Below are 20,543 nucleotides of genomic sequence, written 5' to 3' on the forward strand. Positions count from 1 at the left end.
CCCTTTATCCCAGAATTTTTTTTTTTTTTACCTAGATGTTAAAACAATGTAGGAAGCAGGACGATAGTTACCATTACTTTGCACGCCTTTCCACTACACAGTTACAGCTCTATAGCCTACTGGACTCGGTTTAGGTCATTTTCCATTAGGCTACAGCTGAGTCCTTCACAGTTCCTCCTCAGGGCCGCGTTGTCTCACTCTTTATTCTCTTCTCTCGTCAGCTCCAAACACACGTGCACCTCGTTAACTCAGGTGACAGAATAATAACAGTCTCAGTAGCTGCAGATCAGTGTGTGCTGCTGCCGGTGTGTTTTTAAACTTGGATGGTTTGATCCTTGTCGGACGTCACACATAGCCTAAACAAAAAAGCAAAATCCTCAATCCGCTCTGTTTATCAATGAACATATAGCCTAGTGTTATTATAGAGCGGGTTGGATTGCCAGCATCAACGGTCCACCACTACCACAATTACTTCAAAAAAATCCTACTGTGCTCTTCTAAATGTACTCTGCGCTCCTCTCTCCCTCTCACACTGCAATTCTCTGACTCAGCAACGGTGTCGCCAATTCCTCCTGTTCCTCAGAAAAGGTGTAAATCACGGTACGCCAGGGTCAAAATGGGTGTAAATGTCCGCACTTTTCCCCGTCAGGTTTTGGCTTGATAGAACCCAAATTTGGCAGAGAAAAGTGCGTACGCACAAAACGGGGGGAAAAGGGTGTAAAAAAAAAGGTGTATCCACAATGATAAATGAGGCCCCAGAGGTGACAGTAGTTCAGGGCCTCACAGAACTTGGGTCGTGTTGGTTTGAACTCTACCTTGAATGATGCCAAGAGAAAAAACAGCTCCTTTTGTTATGAGGCCTGAAGTACAAATGTCCATGTTAATTAAGATTCCAGATTTTGGAAAAGCTATGAATGGGAGGTCACAAAGGCACAAAGTGCAGCTAATTGTGGAAACTGTTGGTTTTTGTCTTTGATATTGCAAGGTCCTGCCCACATGCTATAAAGGGCCTTGAGATTATGTGTCGAGTGGGCGATCTTAATATTAATTTAAATCTCTATTTTTGCATTTCAACTTACATTATGTCTTTGTGTTGTCCATGTTTTGTGTTTTTACTTTACTCTGCTGCACATGATGATCCTGGGGAATGCCCAGTCCCAAAGGAATAAAGTGGATGAACTCGAGACAAATGTCCAGTTCCAGCAGGACTTAAAAGACTGCTGTGTGATGGTGTATAATTTGAAATGGCTCAATCATGGTTGTGATTGAACTTCTTTTTACCTTGTGATATGTGGTACTTAGTTAATCCCTTTGAAGACAGTATAGTGTACTATATATATAGTGACCACGCCATTTTGTAGTGGTGTCCGAATATAGTGAGTAGGAAGTAGGGAATGAGTGAGTGATTTCGGACACAGCCAGTGAGCCTGAGAACATCTTCAGGTCACTCACCCACTGACCAGTTGTATGTGTGACTCCATTCATGAATGTTTATTAAAGCTCAGAAAGACAGCCGACGTGTGAATCCTTTCTTTTTAATTCTTATTGAACAAAGAGAACTAATTTTTGCCAACACAGCATTTAGCAATCTGAACGTGAGCGTAGTGTACGCAAAAATCTCATGCCACGTCTGACCTGGTGTATGCAAATTTGAATCAGTGTTTAACATGCAAGATAGACCATGGCGGGGTGGCGTTTAGCTGACTGGGTGGAGCTGCCGCCCCATGTTGAGGCTCAGTCCGCGATGCAGGCGGCCCCGGTTTGAGTCCCGCGTCGGATGGCCCTTTCCTGCGTGTCATTCACCCACTCTCTGCCTCCCCATTTCCTGTCTCTCTTTCGACTGCACTATCAACTAAAAAGGCAATAAAAGCACAAAAAATATACTTAAAAAAAAAAAAAGATAGACCATGGCTGTGTTATATGATAATAAATCTATAAAACTAATGCAGCCGTGCAGACTTCGTGTTGTTAACTGTTCTCATTAGTTAAAAAAAGAATACAGTATACATCCATTTACAAAACCATACTTGGCTTAACACCTCTCTACCTCTCTTCCCTTCTGCACCTCTCCCACTCCGCTCTAATCTAAGGTCCAGTAAACCCATCAAACTCTCATTCCCCAAAAAGCCCACACCGTCTTTGGACGCAGTGGTTTTAGGTTTGCTGCAGCTAATGATTGGAAAAGTTTACAAAACACCCTCAAAGCCCCTGTCCACAGCTCTGACGTGCTCAACTGGTTCGCCTCAGGGGTGTGTCTTGTCGCCCTTATTATTCATCCTGTACACAAACTGCTGTCGCAGTATTTATGAGTCATCATTTATCATAAAATATGCTGATGATTCAGTGACCCTCAGTCTCTTGCAGGATCATGAGGTGGGCCACGGTCCTGTTTTGGATAATTTTGCTGAGTGGTGTGAGGAGTCATTTTTGCAACTAAATGTTAGCAAGACAAAAAATCTGCGGTTTGACTTTAGTAGAAACCGTCCTACCATGCCACTAATGACCATAAAACGGTCCCCAGTCGAGACATTCACCCAGTATAAATACCTTGGGACTATCCTGGACGATAGGCTGACATCTGAATGCCTCCAATTGATCATGCGCCCTGGCTATTGGCCAAGAGGATGTCCCTTTGGGTGGGTTGGCAAGCGCGCATGACTATTACCTGGGAAGTGTGGGTTCAATCCTCGCCCGGGCCCTCTTCACCTTGCCACATTTCGTCAAGTCTGTATTCACTTTTTCTATTATCTGCTGGTTTGGCAACCTCAGTCTAGCTAACAAAAACAGACTAAGCAGTATCATTAAACAATGCCGAAAGATCATCGGCACTGACCTCGATGATCAAGTCAGGTGTGTTCAGAGGGCAAAGGCCATACTGGCAGATCCTGATCATCCTCTGAACAAGGAGTTCAGATTGTTAGCCTCAGGTAGGAGGATGTCCTTTACTAGGAAGGCCAGGTCGACTAGATACTTGAGATAATTCGTCCCGTTAGCTGTTAAATATTTGAACCAGCTGTAGCTGATGATTTGATCTGACTTGTAGGTATTAGGTAATAATTTTTATGATGTATCCTGGTATTTCTCGTACCGTTATGTATTACATACGATGTATTTCTATCTATTTATTGCTACTTTATGTGTTGTATCCGGTGGGTTTATTGTGCCAACTGCTGTTGTACACTGAATTGCCCCCTTGGGGATATTAAAGTTAATCAATCAATCAGTCACTATCTTGACATCACGCACTATCTTTAAACAAAATTTACAACAAATTACAGTTGATTCTTGCATCTGTTGAGTAGGCCTACCTGTCATGTCCCACTGTTTTTTGTTACTGTTTTATTGCAATGTATTTATTTATTAACCGATTGTTCCATATTTCGCACATTCTGTGACCTAAACTGTAAACTGTTTTTTTGTCTGTAACATCTATTGCACGTCTGTCCGTCCTGGGTGAGGGATCCCTCCTCTGTTGCTCACCCTGAGGTTTCTCCGATTTTTCCCTGTTAAAAGGGTTTTCCATGGAGTTTTTCCTCAGTGGATGTGAGGGTCTAAGGACAGAGGATGTTGTTACGATGCCATGTAAAGCCCTTTGAGACAAACTGTTTGTAAAAACGGGCTATACAAATAAAATTGCCTTGCCTTGCCTTATTCAGTAATTTATATAACCTTGTTTTACACCCCCCAAGGTGATATAAAGGCGGTGTGACTGATCGTACACATACGTGCCTCTGAAGCCTCCATCCACCAATGATTGACAAATACTTTATGATGGTAATGGTAAATGGTCTGTATTTATATAGCGCTTTTCCATCTTAACGATACCCAAAGCGCTTTACAGTACACATCACATTCACCCATTCACACACACATTCACACACACACTGATGGCGGAAGCTGCCATGCAAGGCGCGAACCACGAACCATCAGGATCAAGGTGGGTAAGGTGTCCTGCCCAAGGACACTACGGCAGCAACCGGGACAGAGCGGGATTCGAACCGCCAACCCTCTGATCATTGGACGACCCACTCTACCACCTGAGCCATGATGCCACCCTCTACCTTTTGAATGTGGTACTGTCAGTAAAGTCCCTCTTCTTGACCGTCACATGCTGTGAAGGGGGCAGAACGATGCCTTTAAAGTAGAATATATCGGAGGGTGACATTTAAATTACATCTGTTTTCAGCCTCCAGATTTATCAACACCACAACAGTTTTGCACTGAAATCAGAGATGTAAACACCTTTTGTAAAACATGTGGCACACACTGATATTTACACCAGGATCTACACCAGATCCTAATGCAGGTTAGATAAATGAGGGCCAGTGTGCGCTGCATTGACGCCATTTGGTGTAAGTTTTGTGTGTGTATTAGCCTGGGTTAGGGATTGCTGGTGTTGTTGTGCTGGCCTTGCATCAGACTGCTGAGTAAATAAGTAACACACAATCTGGGTGTGGTGTGTTTTTGAGTAAAATGTTAAAGATTTACTGTTAGACTCTGAGGGAGCCTTGTGGTTTTCTTATAAACTACATGGTTGATGAAAGTGAAAGTTAAACAGCATGTATAAAGGACCAAATCCAGCAGGGTAATTGGGTGCTCCTCTCTACTGTGTCGCCTTTGAAGGTAAGAACTCTCTACCATCATTATTGTCAGATTACTGCAAGAAACATACTGTAATTAATAATCAATATAACCTACATATGTATATGTAGAGATTTCAATGTGATTTTTGGTTTAATCAGGTGAAAATTTTAGCATTGCAATAAGTGTTTTTACTCTCATAGGTATTCCTCCTTTCAAGCCATGGAAGGTGATTTATCATGCAAGTCAAACTTTTTTCAATGTTTCAATTATTAGTTTTCTCTATTGTATGTGCAGCGGGGGTCAGTCTAATATGACTTCATCAAATGTACACACTTAACCAAAACACTCAGTTGAAACTAACAACCCAGTCTCATTTGAAATACATTTTAAGTAAATAAACCAGACTTTACACACATCATCATCATCATCATCAGTGAGTCTACAAAAAACATTCTGTAGCATTCGATGCAATCATGAAATAAACAAGTCAACCAAGATTTTTATTTTTATATATGAAAGGTGCTATACAAATAAATAAAGTTTGAAGTTCAATAGAATAACATTATTCATATTCACATGACAACACTCCTGACTGACACATAATGACTGATATTGTTTTCTTGTCAGCTGTCAAAGATTCTTGGAGAACCTTACCCTGGGGGTGAGTACTTTCCGCGTGGTGACAACGTAGTTTTGTTGTGATGAGTTCATCAACACTGATAACCGGCTGAAGTACAGTGGTGAATATCTGCTAAACATCAGCATGGTAGCCTCATTATCGTATCAGAATAAACAGGAAGATTGGGTGCACCCCAGGAAGATTGATCCAAATTAAATAAACAAATAAAATAAACTTAGCTCAGAGCACATCTGTACCTGAATGCAGCCTCACAGAGCTGCTAGCATGGCTGCAGTCTGATTAAATCCATTATCTTTATTTTATTATCTATTTTTTTTAACAGAAACAACCAAGAGGGTTTGGATTATGTGAAGAATTATCAATCTCAACTCGATGAGGTCAAACATCTCAGAGTTTTGCTCTATGGACCAGTTGGTACTGGAAAGTCCAGCTTCATCAACTCTATCAGCAACATCTTAGTGGGGAGAATGACCATACCAGCTGGAGTCAGTGCTGTGATCTCTGACCAGAGTCACACTAAAAGGGTACTCCGCCTTGTTCTTCTTTACTTACACACACACACCTTAACACCTAGTTATTGGTTAGTCAGAAGCTGCATCTTTCAGTAACATACAAACTAAAATTGAAAAACATTAATCTCTATACACTTTCAAATATCATGCACTTAACAGAAAAGGTATTGGTGGTTACTGACAGACACATTTAAAAGCATCTGTTCCATATCCATGTTGGATATGCAACATGAAAAGGGTCACACAGGATGAGATAGATGAAAAATTGTGCAAAGGAGCGTTTTTTTTTTAATATGCAAAACACACGCTGTCCATTTAGTATCTTAGCCTTATTGAATGGCCAATACTCAGCATCTCTGCCCTTGTGTGCAAAATAGGAGAAAATGCAGTCTATTATGAGTAAGCACACAAAGAGGTTTACTAAGCCTGCAAGTCTGTGGTGGTTGTTCACTGCATCTGAATTTAGTACACTTGAAATGGGGATGCCACTCAGCCAAGGATTGTGCACAATGGATGCTGTTATAACAATGAGAAGGAGGCATAGACATTTGTTATTTGTTTATTCATTAGGATCCCCATTAGCCATTGCTTCGTTAAATGAGCAATGGCTATTCTTCCTGGGGTCAAGCACATACAATTACAAATATAGAAAAAACATACAGAGCAAACAAAACAAAAAAACAAAACATACATATAAGACATTACTTGAGCTTATGAAACAACAAAGCAAAAACAACACAACAAATCAAACAAAACTAACAGATAACAAAAGAGGAAACCAAGAAATCAGACACTAGACTATCTCCTCCATAAAAGCAGATTTTTTAAAACTACTTTTGCTTACCACTAATAGAAGCTCAGGTGGAGGCCTATTACATTCTGCCACAGCTCTATACATTGCTGTTCTTTGTGTGAATTTATTGTTTACCGCTTGTCTTGTTTCATGATTATGCCTGTTATTGGTAGGTACTAACTGTGAACATAGGCAATTAGATATATTCTTAAAAAACAGAATGAGACTGCTGGCCAATTTTGAAGTGAAAAGGCGGGGGCCACATGCACCCAGCGCTTCACATGACAGAAATATAAAATGTTAATGCATCAGAATCTCACTGGGCCGTGTGCCAAGTCAAAGTCCAGGGCTGTTTTTTAGTCCTAGTCCTCCCCTGACAGTAAGGAAATGTTCAAGGTTCATTTATTATTGTTCTAAATTTCCTTTCACCTGAGCTGTCCTCAGCTCCCAGAAGTGACAGTAAAAGACAAGTGAATAAAGAGACAGTCCACAGCAGTAGCTATAAAAAGATGTCAGGACAGCACACTTCAGCTTCCTCAAGTTAAAAATGTTGGTGGGCCTCCCCTGTGATGCTGGCCATGTTACAGGTGCAGGTTAGATCATTGGAAATGTGCCCCCAGGTACTTGAAATTTGAGACCACCTACACAGCTAATCGACTGAGTTAGAGAGGTGGCTGTAGCTAATCCTCTTTAAGTCAACACTTACAGTTTGTATTCTGCATTAGGAAAATAGACATTCCTTGCACCATCTGTTGAAAGTTGTAAATTATCTTTAACAGAAAATACACCTAACAAAGCGCAAGGGCATTGAGGGGAAAACTGTCAGGGGAAGTGACATATTTACCCCTATGTGATGAACACTTTCACATGTATACAGTATAAGCAAGCCTGCAAGAAAGCAACCAAAACTAAAAATAAGACCATTTTATTCATGTATCTTTCAGTATGAAACCCATAAAATCCAGAAAGGCAAAAGAGGGGACTTCTACCCTGTCGTTTTCAATGATATCATGGGTCTGGAGGAGGAGGAGGAGAGTGGAGTCAAGGTGGAGGACATCAAACTGGCCATGATGGGACACGTGAAAGAGGGTTACAAGGTACGACTGTCGCACTATGTCCTTTGTTCAGTAAAACAGACATTTAGAGATACATTTTTCATTGAGACTTAAACAAGATTAGTACTACTTCATTGTTCTTAATAAAATGCAGAATGTCTATCTGAATATTAGGACAAAAGCACTTAACCCGCTGAGGCCACAATGACACTTTCCTCTATTTTTATAAATTCGGGGCTGATTTATTAAAGATTTGGGTGTACTTGATATCACCAGCAAAAAATTGTCTAACAGTGCAAATGATTATTATACAAATTTATATTATTTTTAATTTTTTATACAAAACACACGCTGTCCATTTAGTATCTTAGCCTTAATGAATGGGCAATATTGGGCATTTCTGCCCTGAGAAAATGCAGTTTATTATGAGTAAGCACACAAAGGGGTTTACTAAGCCTGCAAGTCGGTGGTGGTTGTGACTGCGTCTGAATTTAGTACATTTGAAAAAGGGGTCCCACTCAGCCAAGGATTGTGTACAATGGATGCTGTTATAACAATGAGAAGGAGGCATAGACAAAATGAAATAACACTTACAGAAGTTTTTCCTCACTTGTGTTTCCATTTTTGTAATGATAAAAGAAAATCATGCTGGGTGAACTAAAGGTTGATTTGCACTCATAAGATACTGAGTGTGTGTACATGCACACACACACCAAAAGAAAATCGCTTAATGCTAATAATGAATTTGACACATTTACATGCTCTTCAACAATCTGTTTTTTCCATGATGTTGTGTACATAATTTGGAAATATTTCCCCAAAACCTCAAGGCCCGTATTCACAAAGTATCTTAAAGCAGAAGTAAGTGGTCCGGTCGTTTTCGCTAATGCTGCGTTCCAGGCAGGCTTTTGAAATCGTAAATTACAGCTTCAAGTCACAACTTACGACTTTGTAGCGTTTCAGGCAACCCACTCGTGTTTCTCCGACCTGTTTTACCGGTGAAAGTCACTATAACGGCCACTCGTAACTTCTGACCCGTGAACTCGTACCAGATCGAACTGGTACCACTTCACGGTCGGAAAAATACGAGTTTCCTTGAACGCACCATAACAGTCCTCGTCCCTACGTCGCCACATTCACGGCGTCCCTTGGCTGCACACACAGCCCTGCATGCCGTTCTCTCTCCTCATTGGATAAAAACTGTAGGATACGATAAATGTTTTCTCCTCGACTCAGAGCAGAGCAGAGTGACTGACAGACCCGTGATTCAGTCCAAACACTCTATAGAAGTGATTGCTGTCGGAAGATATAACTATTTAAGACTTATATTAACACAAATATATCACTTACTTCTGCTTTAAGACTGTAAGTAAAATAAATAAGTAGCTCTCATGCTGTGTTCACATGGAGTCCGTCAGACAGCACACCGGATGTCATTTTAGTGGACGAGAGAACGACGGTAACACTTGGGGGAGGCCGGCAAAGAATACAGTCGGCGGCAACGGCAAACAGCAATACCGTCCAGAGTTAAAATATTTTAATTATTGCCATCCACCGCGACATTACCCTCAACCGGATGTGACATGGTTGTCAGGCAACGGGTGAAACATGGCTGAGATTGACAACGGCGTATTATATTGACATATTGTTGCTGCTGTTTTCATTTCCGGACTCCATGTGAACGCAGCATTTGTGATGTAATTCTCGAAGAAAATTTCCCCTTTTTTAAATTTAAGATCAGATCCAATGAGGTGGTAAAGCACAAAAAGTCCTATTGAATAATGACCATTCACTTGTGACCATGTGAAATTTTAGTTGCACATATTGAGTAGCACTTGGCCTCAAAAACACTCATCAGAGCCCCTCAGTAAAAAGTTGATGACTCATTATTTATTTGGATTTTTACATTATTTTTCAGTTCAATCCCATGTCTTCATTGTCCAGTCGTGATCCAGACTACAACCCTTCCCCCTCTCCAGATGACAGAGTCCATGTTCTGGTTTGTGTCCATTCTCTTCACGCAGCAGAAATTAAGGAATCAACGCTGAAGAAGATGAAGGAGATCAGAGAGACAGCCAGTGACTTGGGTAAGAGCAAAGTGAGCGGGATGTTTCAGAAACAGATTGCAGATAACCAAGTGATAACTGAAATTGCAATATGACCAAGTACAATATCCAAATTGTAGGGAGTTGTAATTCTTTTGATGACCGAAAACTGCATCACTTTGTTGTGCATCATTAGCACAGTTCACAGGTCCATTCTTACAATACAAGACACACTGATAAACTTCACCTTCCCTTTTGCCACACTGCACCTAGTCAGTTTTCTTTTACTTTTGGAATAACCCTAACCCATGTAGCAAAAATATCTTCATCCCTGATTAATTTTACGTCCAGACGGAAGACCTACTATCTGATATCAAGACTCCCAAAAGTTTATTGTCCTAGTATAGTTATAATTCAATCATCTATACAGTACATGTTTACCCACTCGTGCACAATATGTACCCACAATTTTCTTTTGACTATTTGTTACAATAAATGCGCTTTCATTTAAATACCCATTTAGGGTTTTTAACCTCTCCCGCACATACTATTCTTGTTTCATTTTGGTTTTAGTAATTGTTGGTGTTTATGTTGCAAATAAATAAAAACAAAAACAAACAAAACAAAGCACCAGATCTCTCCACTCTCCACACATAAGGATCATGAATATGATCAGTAAGTAAGTAATAAGTAATAATTTTATTCATAGTGTCCTGCACAACAAGGGTTAGAACAAGGTTCAAGCCCACACGTTATCAACTCTCTTCATTCAATTCAATTTCAATTTCACCATATTTAACCAGTGCAGAATTTACTTGAGAAATGCTAAGAGACACGTGGGCCCACGTGGCCATCTCCAATATAGTATAACTGATCATGTTGGGGTTGAGCTTTTGGACTTCACTGTTAACAGCTGTGATACCATCATTTCCTGTAAAGGATACATAAAGGACTATTCTGTTCTATTCTCATCTAATTCAGCCTCTTTTCTGGAATAGTTTTATGTTTGTTGGAATCTCAACATAAAATCAAGCTGCCTGACAAATACGGACTCATAATAACGTGTAGTAAATCTCTCCATGTGCAGGAATTCCCCAACTGGCTGTTGTCACCAAAGTTGATGAGGCCTGTGGTGAAACTCAAAATAATCTAAAGAACGTCTACAAGAGCGACCACATAAAGCAAAAGGTGAATCCATGTCAGTCGTTTTTTTTTTACATGAATGTTAGAATGTAAGTAAATATAATAGATATGTTGAGCTTTACAGTTTGTTTCAGGATATGAGCTAAAAACTTGGGAATAAACTCAACTATCGTTTCTTTCGATCTTAGATGAAGGACTTCAGCTCAGCACTGGGTGTTCCAATGAACTGCATCTTTGCTGTGAAAAACTACAGTGATGAAGACTCCATCGATGCTGATGTTGACACTCTGATCCTGAGAGTTCTGAGGCTGATTATTGACTTTGGAGATGATTTCATTTACAAAATGTCTAATCAGAGTCAGTGATCATCTGCCAAAAAAAAAACTTTCGTATGTCTGTTCTTCATTTATATTACAGCTCCACAAGATACTAAATATAATGTCACATGTGATTCAATACATTTTCATTGTGGTAGCAGCAGATTAGTTTTGTTTACATATTGCAACAGTTTACAAAATAGAGGAAATGTATCAAAACATAGTCATAACAACCTTAAACCAAATTTCCACTGTGTTCTTAAACCATTGGACAATAAAGTATTCTTATCTTATCTTAAAAAAACTTGTTATGGTTGGAGTCTCCATTGCCATGGTTACTAACTACAGTTTGAGCCAGCGCAGTAACATTCAGAACCGTAATCAGGCAATTTGACCGGAACGTCTTTGTGGATGTCCATTATCACTTTTTAACGGACACCCTTCAGCCAATCAGAGAATTCACCCATAGCATGGTATAATGTGGAATAATTAGGAATAAGGATAGCTATATAGAACAATTTTATCGCCCAGCAACCCTCCAAACGCCAATACACAATTTGATCGTCCCAGGCCTACAGCTTCAGACGCACTGAAACATCCCCACAGTGAAACATGGTGGTGGAGTATTATGCTGTGAGGATGCTTCAGTGTGTCTGCAACTGGGAATCTTGTGACTGGGAATCAAATCTGAAGGAGCTGGAGAGATTTCCCAAAGGGGCTGGGATTCCACAGGAGACATGTCAGAGACTTGTTGAAAACTACTAAACAACTTTACGCTGTTATCCAGCAAAAGGACACACAACTAACTATTTGCATCTGAGGGGCTAATAATTTTGACCTTGGTAGTTTTTGGTTTTTGTGAAATTATTACATTTCTGTGTGCAAATTCACTGTTGTTACCCCCTGTACCTCCCACCAGAAAATACTCTGGACCCGCCCCTGCACACCGGGAGTTGCTTTACCATGGAACATATGATTCCATAACACTGTTCACAAACCTCTGATCCCTGTTTGGCATGATCCACACATGAGGTTTGATGACGACTGAAGAGATGATCTTGTCTGTGCAGGTGGAGGTGGTGACAGTCCTCTGTCCCCAGAGTTCCAGACCATGGCTGGATGAAAGACACTGCAACAGAGAGAGAGTTGTTAATTATAAATAAGAACAAATAGTACTGTAATTAGAAGATAACACAGTGAAAATTCATAGAAAACACAGTGCGTTGAGACACATCAGTTAACTGTAGTAATGTTAACGTTCAGTAATCGTAACGTTATGACACCGACAAAGCTGCTGTCACTATGTTAGCTAATGTAACCTCAGATCTGCAGAACTCATTTTACAACACTTTATTAAACATTTAACCTGTAGTTCTATCATGTGTTAGCTCACACAGTAACCTCAGCTACAACAAAGTTACCACAGTTCTACTGTGACTGTTCTATTATGGTGACTACACTCGTGGTAGACAACCCCCCGCCCCGCCCCCACAAAAATGATGAGACACAATACTTACATTTAACAGTGTGATCCTCAGGAGAACTGTCTGTGTTGTTTTCTGTCAGATTCTTCTCATTAATGGTCAACAAATCTTGGGATAAGTTGAGCCTTGAAGCATCCTCCTGTTGGTGCCTTTGTTGTCCAGGAAAAGTAGGACACAACTCTTAGAAGCATTTGAAGGAATCTTTTAAAGTAGATGGACTAATCAGACTGATGTCAGTGACCTCAGAATGAGGAAATGGCTCTAATGAAGGCAGGAGAGGAGGTGTTGTCCAGGGATTTTAAGGGACTTGGAGACACACGGATACGGCATTTTGGGAGGCAGAAAACAGTATTTTTTGGACACAGGTCAGAGTGGGCAAACCTCAACATGCTGCCCCAACATTTCTTAGTGTAGACACTCAAAACAGAACATATGTGAAACAACAATGTCATATCCCCCACTGCTCTAACCTGTAATCTCTCTAACACCACCAGATGTAGACTAGACTAGACGTAACAACAATGGCCATCTACTGCACCTGAAACACGCCATTAAATCATCATCAATTGGCGTATTTAGGCTGGCACATCTCCCAGTCAACATTTAATCCACTTATAATGTTTGGAGTAATAGTGGGCAAGCTTTCCGTCTTCTTCTCCGTTTTGTGTGGCAGCGTTACAGCTCCACACACAGGCCTAACATATATACTGCATATATACCGTAGATGACCAAATAATCGCCCGCGTGCAAATACGCGCCTGTGCTCTAATAGCCGCCGGGGTCCGACCTCATTTGGCAAAATAAACGCCGGTTCAATTAAACGCCCGGGCGATTAAGTGTTTACCATAGTCTTGCACAGAAAACAAAAGTTTTTTTTAACAGCACTTCACCGGCTCTCACCTCTTCTGTCAGCCCCTCCTCTCGCTCTCTCTCTCTCTCGCATGCAGGCGCACACACACACACACACACACACACAGACAGACACAGACACACAAACACAGACGCGCTAGACTGAGGGATATAGGGATATAGATAAATGCGCTAATGTACAGTGTTGAAATTACCGCGATCGACCCCCCCTTCCGTTATCATTCATAACACTGCTCTGATCAGCTCCCTGTGTCGCGGTAACACAGACAAACTGTCTTTTTATTTATTGTCTGATGTCAATAAAGATGCGTCGGGGAAAAAAGTAGTTTTGTTCCAGTGTTCCTATGTTGAAATCCTTGTTCTTTGCATGATGGTCTGGTGCTGCTCATTGCAAAAATAAATTGTAGCCTGTTGCAAATACGCGCCTGGTTCTTATAAACGCCTGGGGTCCAAGTCGATTTAGCATATTAAACGCCCGGGCTAATAAATGGTCATCTACGGTACATAAGTTTCAGTCATTTTCAGTGGATCTGTGTGGACGCAGAAACTTTTTGAAACAATGTCGTGGTTATGGAGATCTTTTTCCAAACGAACAACAAAAAGATAGTTTTGGGTGAAGCTCTGTTGTCGTGTGGACAAGGCCTCAGACTCACCTTAGGCTCCGTCACTACTCACTGGGCAGCTGTGCAGATGTGTGATTGACAAAATGAATACTCAAGTCTGATTGGACACGTGGCCACACTGAAGATACAAAGACAGATGTGTAAAATCAGCCTGATATACAATTGAAGTTTCAAAGATACGGTCATTATACAGTATTATTATTATAAGTCTTATGATGGTAGAGAAAAGTCTGTATCCTGTTGTGACAGTTTTACCTTGTGGCCGTCGTCATGTGTCTCATTATGGTCTGTTTCATGTCGTCCTCCCTGACTCCTCCAGTTCCTTCTTCAGACCCATGGTGTCACTGAAGACAACAGGGAAGAAGTTCCCTCTGCTTCCTTCCTGGATTTTAAGACTTTCATGCTGAAAACAGAGGAAAGTGTAGTTTTAATAACAACGCTGCCATCTACTGGTTCAGTAATTTACACAACGACTCTGATTCAGTATTTAAACTAGTGAAGTTTCTAAGATGTAAACACACTCACTTTAGTCCAGACTTGCTGGACCAAAGCAATGTTGCTCCAGGCTTCATCTCTAAAACTGCTGTGATGTTGGTGTTTGACCTTCAGACAACTGGAGCAGAGGAGGAGGAGGAAGACGGTTTTACCTGAAGATCAATCTGTACTTTAGATGGTCAACGTTGTGATTAATCATAATTTATCCCCTCAGATCAAGTCCAGCAGTGCCAGTGAACAGATAACATGCTGTGTGTGTCTGTGGCCTCAAGGTGGCACTGTAACCCTTCAGTCAAACTGCTGCCTCAGCCCAGAGAGCAGAGCAGGAGGTGATGATGACCACACTGTCTGATCTGGAGTCAGTCTCACTCTAGTTGATCCACCGTCCTGCTTCTTCTTGTGTAATTCCGTTTATTTAATTATATGGATGTTGAAAAGTTATTGCATGTGATTTTTCTTAAAATCAGTGGCAGTTTTTTTCAGCTCAGTGCTTTATCATTCAGCTCTAAAAACAAAAACACAGGTTTAGCACCAAACACACACAGTAAGACAAACCCAGATGAGTGTTATTATTCATGAAACAGCATTAACACAGTCACTTCAGACTTCAGTGTGAAACACACAGGTTTTAGGTTACATGAAAAAGACAAGACACTGTGAGTTGTCTTAATACTGAGTAATCCAGTCTGATATTCTGAATCTTCATTTGAAAGGTCTGATATCGATTCATAAAATCCTTAGATCGATCTTTTAATGTTTAATTTCCTGTTTCTCTGTTAGATCTGTGCGCTAATGTCGCTGTTTTTGGGTCAAGGTTTAATGTAAACATTTATGAGAGAGTTCCATCTTTGTACAATTTGCAGCATTAACTCTGTGAAAATCTCTTTTATAACCAGTTAAGTAAATTTATTTGGTCCTGTCCTACTGTATGTCCAGCAAAAATTTCCTACGGGACCAAATAAATTAACTTAACCAAGCAAAATTCGTCTTAAAACTGAAATATTTCTAAATGAACCAATATAGAATTGAATCAAATTGAATGAAATCAATTTATATCAGCTTCACCTGTGACAAGACAAGAGAAGAGAAGATCAACTTTATGTCGCTCCAAATCACAGTAACTTCAAACAAGACAAAACAACTGAAACATGTCAAATGAAAAATATAAGACAACAAATACAACTTATAACATGTAGAAACACAGTGGTGAGTATGATTATGATTAACGGACTACTGCCCAGTCAGTAAACTTTTACTTCATTTAAAGGAACTTTAAAGGGCAGGACTTGTGAAAAAATAAACCTGTAATTTAACTTTTTAATGCTAATGCGGGATGAAGCGTTCTGCGTTCAAAACCAAGAAGAATGCCTTGAAGAGGATGTGTGCTGCAATTTGTTAACCAAATGTCCTGCGGACGTGATGTCAGATGACAGATGAATGCACGACCTTGACGGCTTTCATCTTGGATACGGGAAGAAGACAAACGCGGTGGACCCAAACTAGTGTTGGGGTAGTAACAGATTCTGCTACGGCCAGCAAACGACCCACCACCGCACAACGTCCACTAAAAAGTATAAATATAATATACTTACGTTACACTGAAACATACATTGTTAGTTTACTTACTTTGTCGCTTGACATGATGCTGTTCACAGCTGTAGGCCAACGTCATCCTGCAGAAGCATGCATGGAGGTCTTGCAGTAAACAGTCACGTGAACAGCGAGTAAAGAAGTGTCTCAGCATCAGCTGCACCACTGTGGAGAGTTCATGGTCCCACGCCGGCGTGGCGGACGGCTGCAATTACTCTAACGGGCGCAACAGACACGTGTTACTATGGAGTCTTATTTCTGATCCTGCCACAAAATTAAGTTGTGTCTTTATCAAATTCACTTTTTGCTTTTTACCCTTTAATCTAATATCTTCATCTACCTTTTATTTACCCAGGGTTTCTGCAGGTCATTAAAAAGCATTAAAAGTCATTAAAGCAGAAGTAAGTGGTCCGGTCGTTTTCGCTAATGCTGCGTTCCAGGCAGGCTTTTGAAATCGTAAATTACAGCTTCAAGTCACAACTTACGACTTTGTAGCGTTCCAGGCAACCCACTCGTGTTTTTCCGACTTGTTTTACCTGTGAAAGTCACTATAACGGCCACTCGTAACTTCTGACCCGTGAACTCGTACCAGATCGAACTAGTACCACTTCACGGTCGGAAAAATACGAGTTTCCTTGAACGCACCATAACAGTCCTCGTCGCTACGTCGCCACATTCACGGCGTTCCTTGGCTGCACACACAGCCCTGCATGCCGTTCTCTCTCCTCATTGGATAAAAACTGTAGGATACGATAAATGTTTTCTCCTGGGCTCAGAGCAGAGCAGAGTGACTGACAGACCCGTGTTTCAGACCAAACACTCTATAGAAGTGATTGCTGTCGGAAGATATAACTATTTAAGGCTTATATTAACACAAATATATCACTTACTTCTGCTTTAAATATATTTGGCTAAAATTAAGGCCTTAAATGGCATTAAAAGGCATTAAATTCGATTTTCAAAGGCATTAAAACATTTATAAAAACTTGATTGATTCATACAGTGAGATTTTGATATCATTACATCCCTGTAGAGCACAAAGAGCAGAAAAATAGGGGGATTATACAGTTAATCTACAGTAAAATTAAACGTGGGTGAAGAAATGGAGAATTTTCTAAATTAATATTTTTAGGTGGTGGCAGGATACTGTTGACTTTCGCTATCGGCAAAAATCGGAATCGGCAGGTCAGGCTTTTTAAAAATCGGTGATCAGCCAGAAAATTGCAGTCGGTGCTCCTCTATTGGTGTGAGAAACATGCAGAACCAAGTAATTGGGTGTGTGTATTTAAGCAATATATCACGACAGGCCGTGGTATATGCTAATTCTACCACGGCTAAGGGGCGTTGTTCCCCCTTAGAGTGGTATAATGAGCATATACCACGGACTGGAGTGATATATTGCTTTTATAAAACTGTTGTCAATACTGACAATATGAAAGAGGGATACGCAATCAATTTCATGTAGTTTTATTCAACCAGAAATACATATTATCCAATAAAATAGCCTCACTGTGAAAAAAATAGTCCAAAAAAAAATTAGCTCCAAGTAGCTCTGTCACTGCTCAGTCCCCTCTACCGTTGTTAACCCTCTGGAGGTGAAAGTTCACCATAAACATTTCAATTACACTACTTTACTACATTTTTTAACATCGTAAAAACATCAGCTGTCTGTTGCTACTGACTGCAACAGTCCGTTGTCATGGATACATGACAACAACTTCCATTCATACCAGTCATACGTGCCTGAGGCGGAGTGATAGCCTACGCTGTGATAAGGCTTTAGAATAGTAGCCGTGGTATATGCTCATTATACCACGGTTAACAACCAATCAGATCGCCGGATTTCACCTTTCCGTTTTATAAGTGTATATAGGTAAGTGTATGTATGCACACGTATAGTATTTGCAGTCATGGGCATTAAAAATGTTTGAAATGGCATTAAAAAGGGCATTAAAAAGCATTAAATTAGATTTGGTGGTACCTGCAGAAACCCTGTTACCGATATTTGTAGAGTTCTTGACATAACTTTCCAACCGCATTGTTAATTATTGTATACTTATTTCTTTCTATGACTCTGAAATCATTAAGAGCTCTAATGGATTTAATGAAATATTGAATTAAAGGGTAGGCATTTAAAAGCTAGATAGCTTCAGCCTACACCTTTTCAATCTTTTTTTTTTTTGCTCAACTGTAAACAATGTTGTGTAAAAGATAGAATAAATCACTACTACTACTACTACTACTACCACCGTTTTAAAATCCTTATAAATTATATAAAAATCTAACTTGCATTAGTCTTGTTATGATTGGATGTTATTACATGTTTGACCGCTAGGCGGCAGTACTGGTTAGTAGTCAGCTTACCGTACCATATAAGAGAGTAGAGCAAGACTGCATGGAGCCACATGTATGTTGTTGAGAACGTGAGACATTAAACTAAGTTACTTGCTATCAACACGGCCTCATCCTTGGAACACGAACATGACATGGTACCAGGAGTAAACTCGAATGGGCGACATGGATTTAAAACCACCGGAAAGTTTGAAACTAACGGGGAATGTCGACGAGAACTGGCGCACCTTCAAACAGCGGTTTCACCTTTATGTTGCTGCTACGGGACTCGAGGCTAAGCCAGAAGCAAGAAAGGTAGCGCTGCTGCTAACAATAGCAGGGCCACAGGCCATAGAAGTATTTAACACGTTCGTGTTTGACAGTCCTGAAGATAATGAAAAGTTGGATGTAGTGCTTAGTAAGTTTGATACTCACTGTTCTCCGAAGAAGAACGAGACGTACGAGAGGTACGTGTTTCGGTCTCGTACACAGCGGCAGCATGAGCCCTTCGATAGCTTCCTGACGGACTTGCGGCTAAAGGCGCAGTCCTGCAACTTCGCAATGCTGAAGGACTCCATGATCCGGGACCAGATCGTCTACGGCGTGGAGGATAAAAAGGTCAGAGAGAGGCTACTACGGGAGATGGAGCTGACGCTGGCAGGAGCCATTAAGATCTGCCAGGCCAGTGAGCTGTCCCAAAGGCACGTGAGGACGTTCAGCGAGATGTCTGCAGTCGCCTCGGCGCAGAGCGACAGCGCGGCAGCGGTTGGAGCAGTGTCGTATCAGCGGAGACGGCACACACAGACCCGGCCTGCACTGCAGGAGGACGTGATGATAAACTGCAAGCGCTGCGGCTCACAGCACAAGCCTAGACAGTGTCCAGCGTTTGGTAAGCAATGCTCCACTTGCCAAGGCAAGAATCATTTTGCTAAACAATGCTTCTCCAAACGGAAAGAGTGGAAGAAAGGAAAAACTGTAAACTTAATAGACGAGCCTGATCTAAGTGACACGTTCTTTGTTGGAATGGTGAATTGTGAAAGTGAACAAATAAATAAACCAGACAATGTAAATGATGTCACTACAGAAGATAAGTGGATAGCTCCTCTAATGATAAATGGGACTGTAGTCACCATGAGATTGGACACTGGTGCTAAAGCAAATCTCATAAGCATGTGTGATGTGAAGGCAATGAAAAATAAGCCACAAATAAAAAGAAAAGAATCTGGACTGAAAGACTACAATGGGCGGCCAATCAAATGTTTGGGCACATGCAGGTTGAGTGTCACAGTTAAAGGAAAAGTGCACCACCTATTCTTCTTTGTTGTGAATGAGGGACGTGAATCACTTCTGGGTGACAGAGCCTGTGAAGAACTGGGGTTTGTGAAAAGAGTGCATCGCATCATCCCAACCATAAACCCAACAAATGACTCTATGGACACAATTGTTCAGAACTTTTCAGATGTTTTCAAGGGTTTTGGTGTTTTGCCCTTCACATATAAAATACAGTTGAAAGAAGGAGCCCAACCAGTTGTGCATGCAGCACGCAGAGTTCCGGCGCCACTGAAAGACTGCCTAAAGAAAGAGCTCGACAGAATGATCATGCTAGGGGTGATCAAAAAGGTTAATGAGCCTACAGACTGGGTCAACTCACTGGTCATCACAAAGAAAAAGAATGGTGAGTTGAGAATATGTATGGACCCTAAAGACCTAAATGAGAGCATAAAGCGTGAACATTATCAAATACCTACACGTGAAGAGATCATCAGTGAAATGTCAGGTGCCAAATACTTCACAAAGCTTGACGCCTCACAAGGCTTCTGGCAGCTGAAACTGGATGAAAGCAGCACCAAGTACTGTACCTTTAATACGCCCTTCGGCAGATACTGCTTTCTCAGACTGCCTTTTGGAATCAAGTCAGCACCTGAAATATTTCACAGAGCGATGGAGCAGATCATCGAGGGCTTGGATGGAGGTCGAGTCTACATTGATGACATCATCATATGGGGTTCCACAGCCCAAGAGCACAACGAGAGGCTGAACAGAGTTATGGAGCGCATACAA

General features: G+C 40.9%; 1 protein-coding gene and 1 long non-coding RNA gene across 2 annotated transcripts in view; one reads left to right on the forward strand and one right to left on the reverse strand.

The window, feature by feature from the left end:
• LOC146960052 (uncharacterized) overlaps positions 1 to 20,543 on the reverse strand; it is a 77,671-nt gene that overhangs the window by 48,576 nt on the left and 8,552 nt on the right. The window contains exon 2 of the long non-coding RNA XR_015035533.1: positions 16,188 to 16,415. This is a non-coding gene — a long non-coding RNA (uncharacterized LOC146960052). The remainder of the gene's footprint in view (positions 1 to 16,187; positions 16,416 to 20,543) is intronic.
• On the forward strand, positions 5,552 to 11,153 carry LOC146960056 (interferon-induced protein 44-like). The gene is made up of 5 exons (XM_085772671.1): positions 5,552 to 5,748; positions 7,474 to 7,626; positions 9,503 to 9,671; positions 10,717 to 10,817; positions 10,961 to 11,153. The coding sequence occupies exons 1-5, from the start codon at positions 5,692 to 5,694 to the stop codon at positions 11,135 to 11,137; spliced, it is 657 nt and encodes a 218-aa protein (XP_085628797.1). The 5' UTR covers positions 5,552 to 5,691; the 3' UTR covers positions 11,138 to 11,153.

This window comes from Trachurus japonicus, unplaced genomic scaffold, assembly GCF_045865225.1.
Source record: "Trachurus japonicus isolate A0001 unplaced genomic scaffold, Traja_1.0 AP030749.1".
NCBI lineage: Eukaryota > Metazoa > Chordata > Actinopteri > Carangiformes > Carangidae > Trachurus > Trachurus japonicus.

Bases quoted from the DNA above. Each gene is read 5' to 3' on its own strand.
- LOC146960056 (XM_085772671.1), top strand. From the start codon at position 5,692: ATGACCATACCAGCTGGAGTCAGTGCTGTGATCTCTGACCAGAGTCAC. The intron at 9,672-10,716 runs GTAAGAGCAAAG...CTCCATGTGCAG, and splicing joins AGAGACAGCCAGTGACTTGG to GAATTCCCCAACTGGCTGTT. The intron at 10,818-10,960 runs GTGAATCCATGT...TTTCGATCTTAG, and splicing joins GCGACCACATAAAGCAAAAG to ATGAAGGACTTCAGCTCAGC.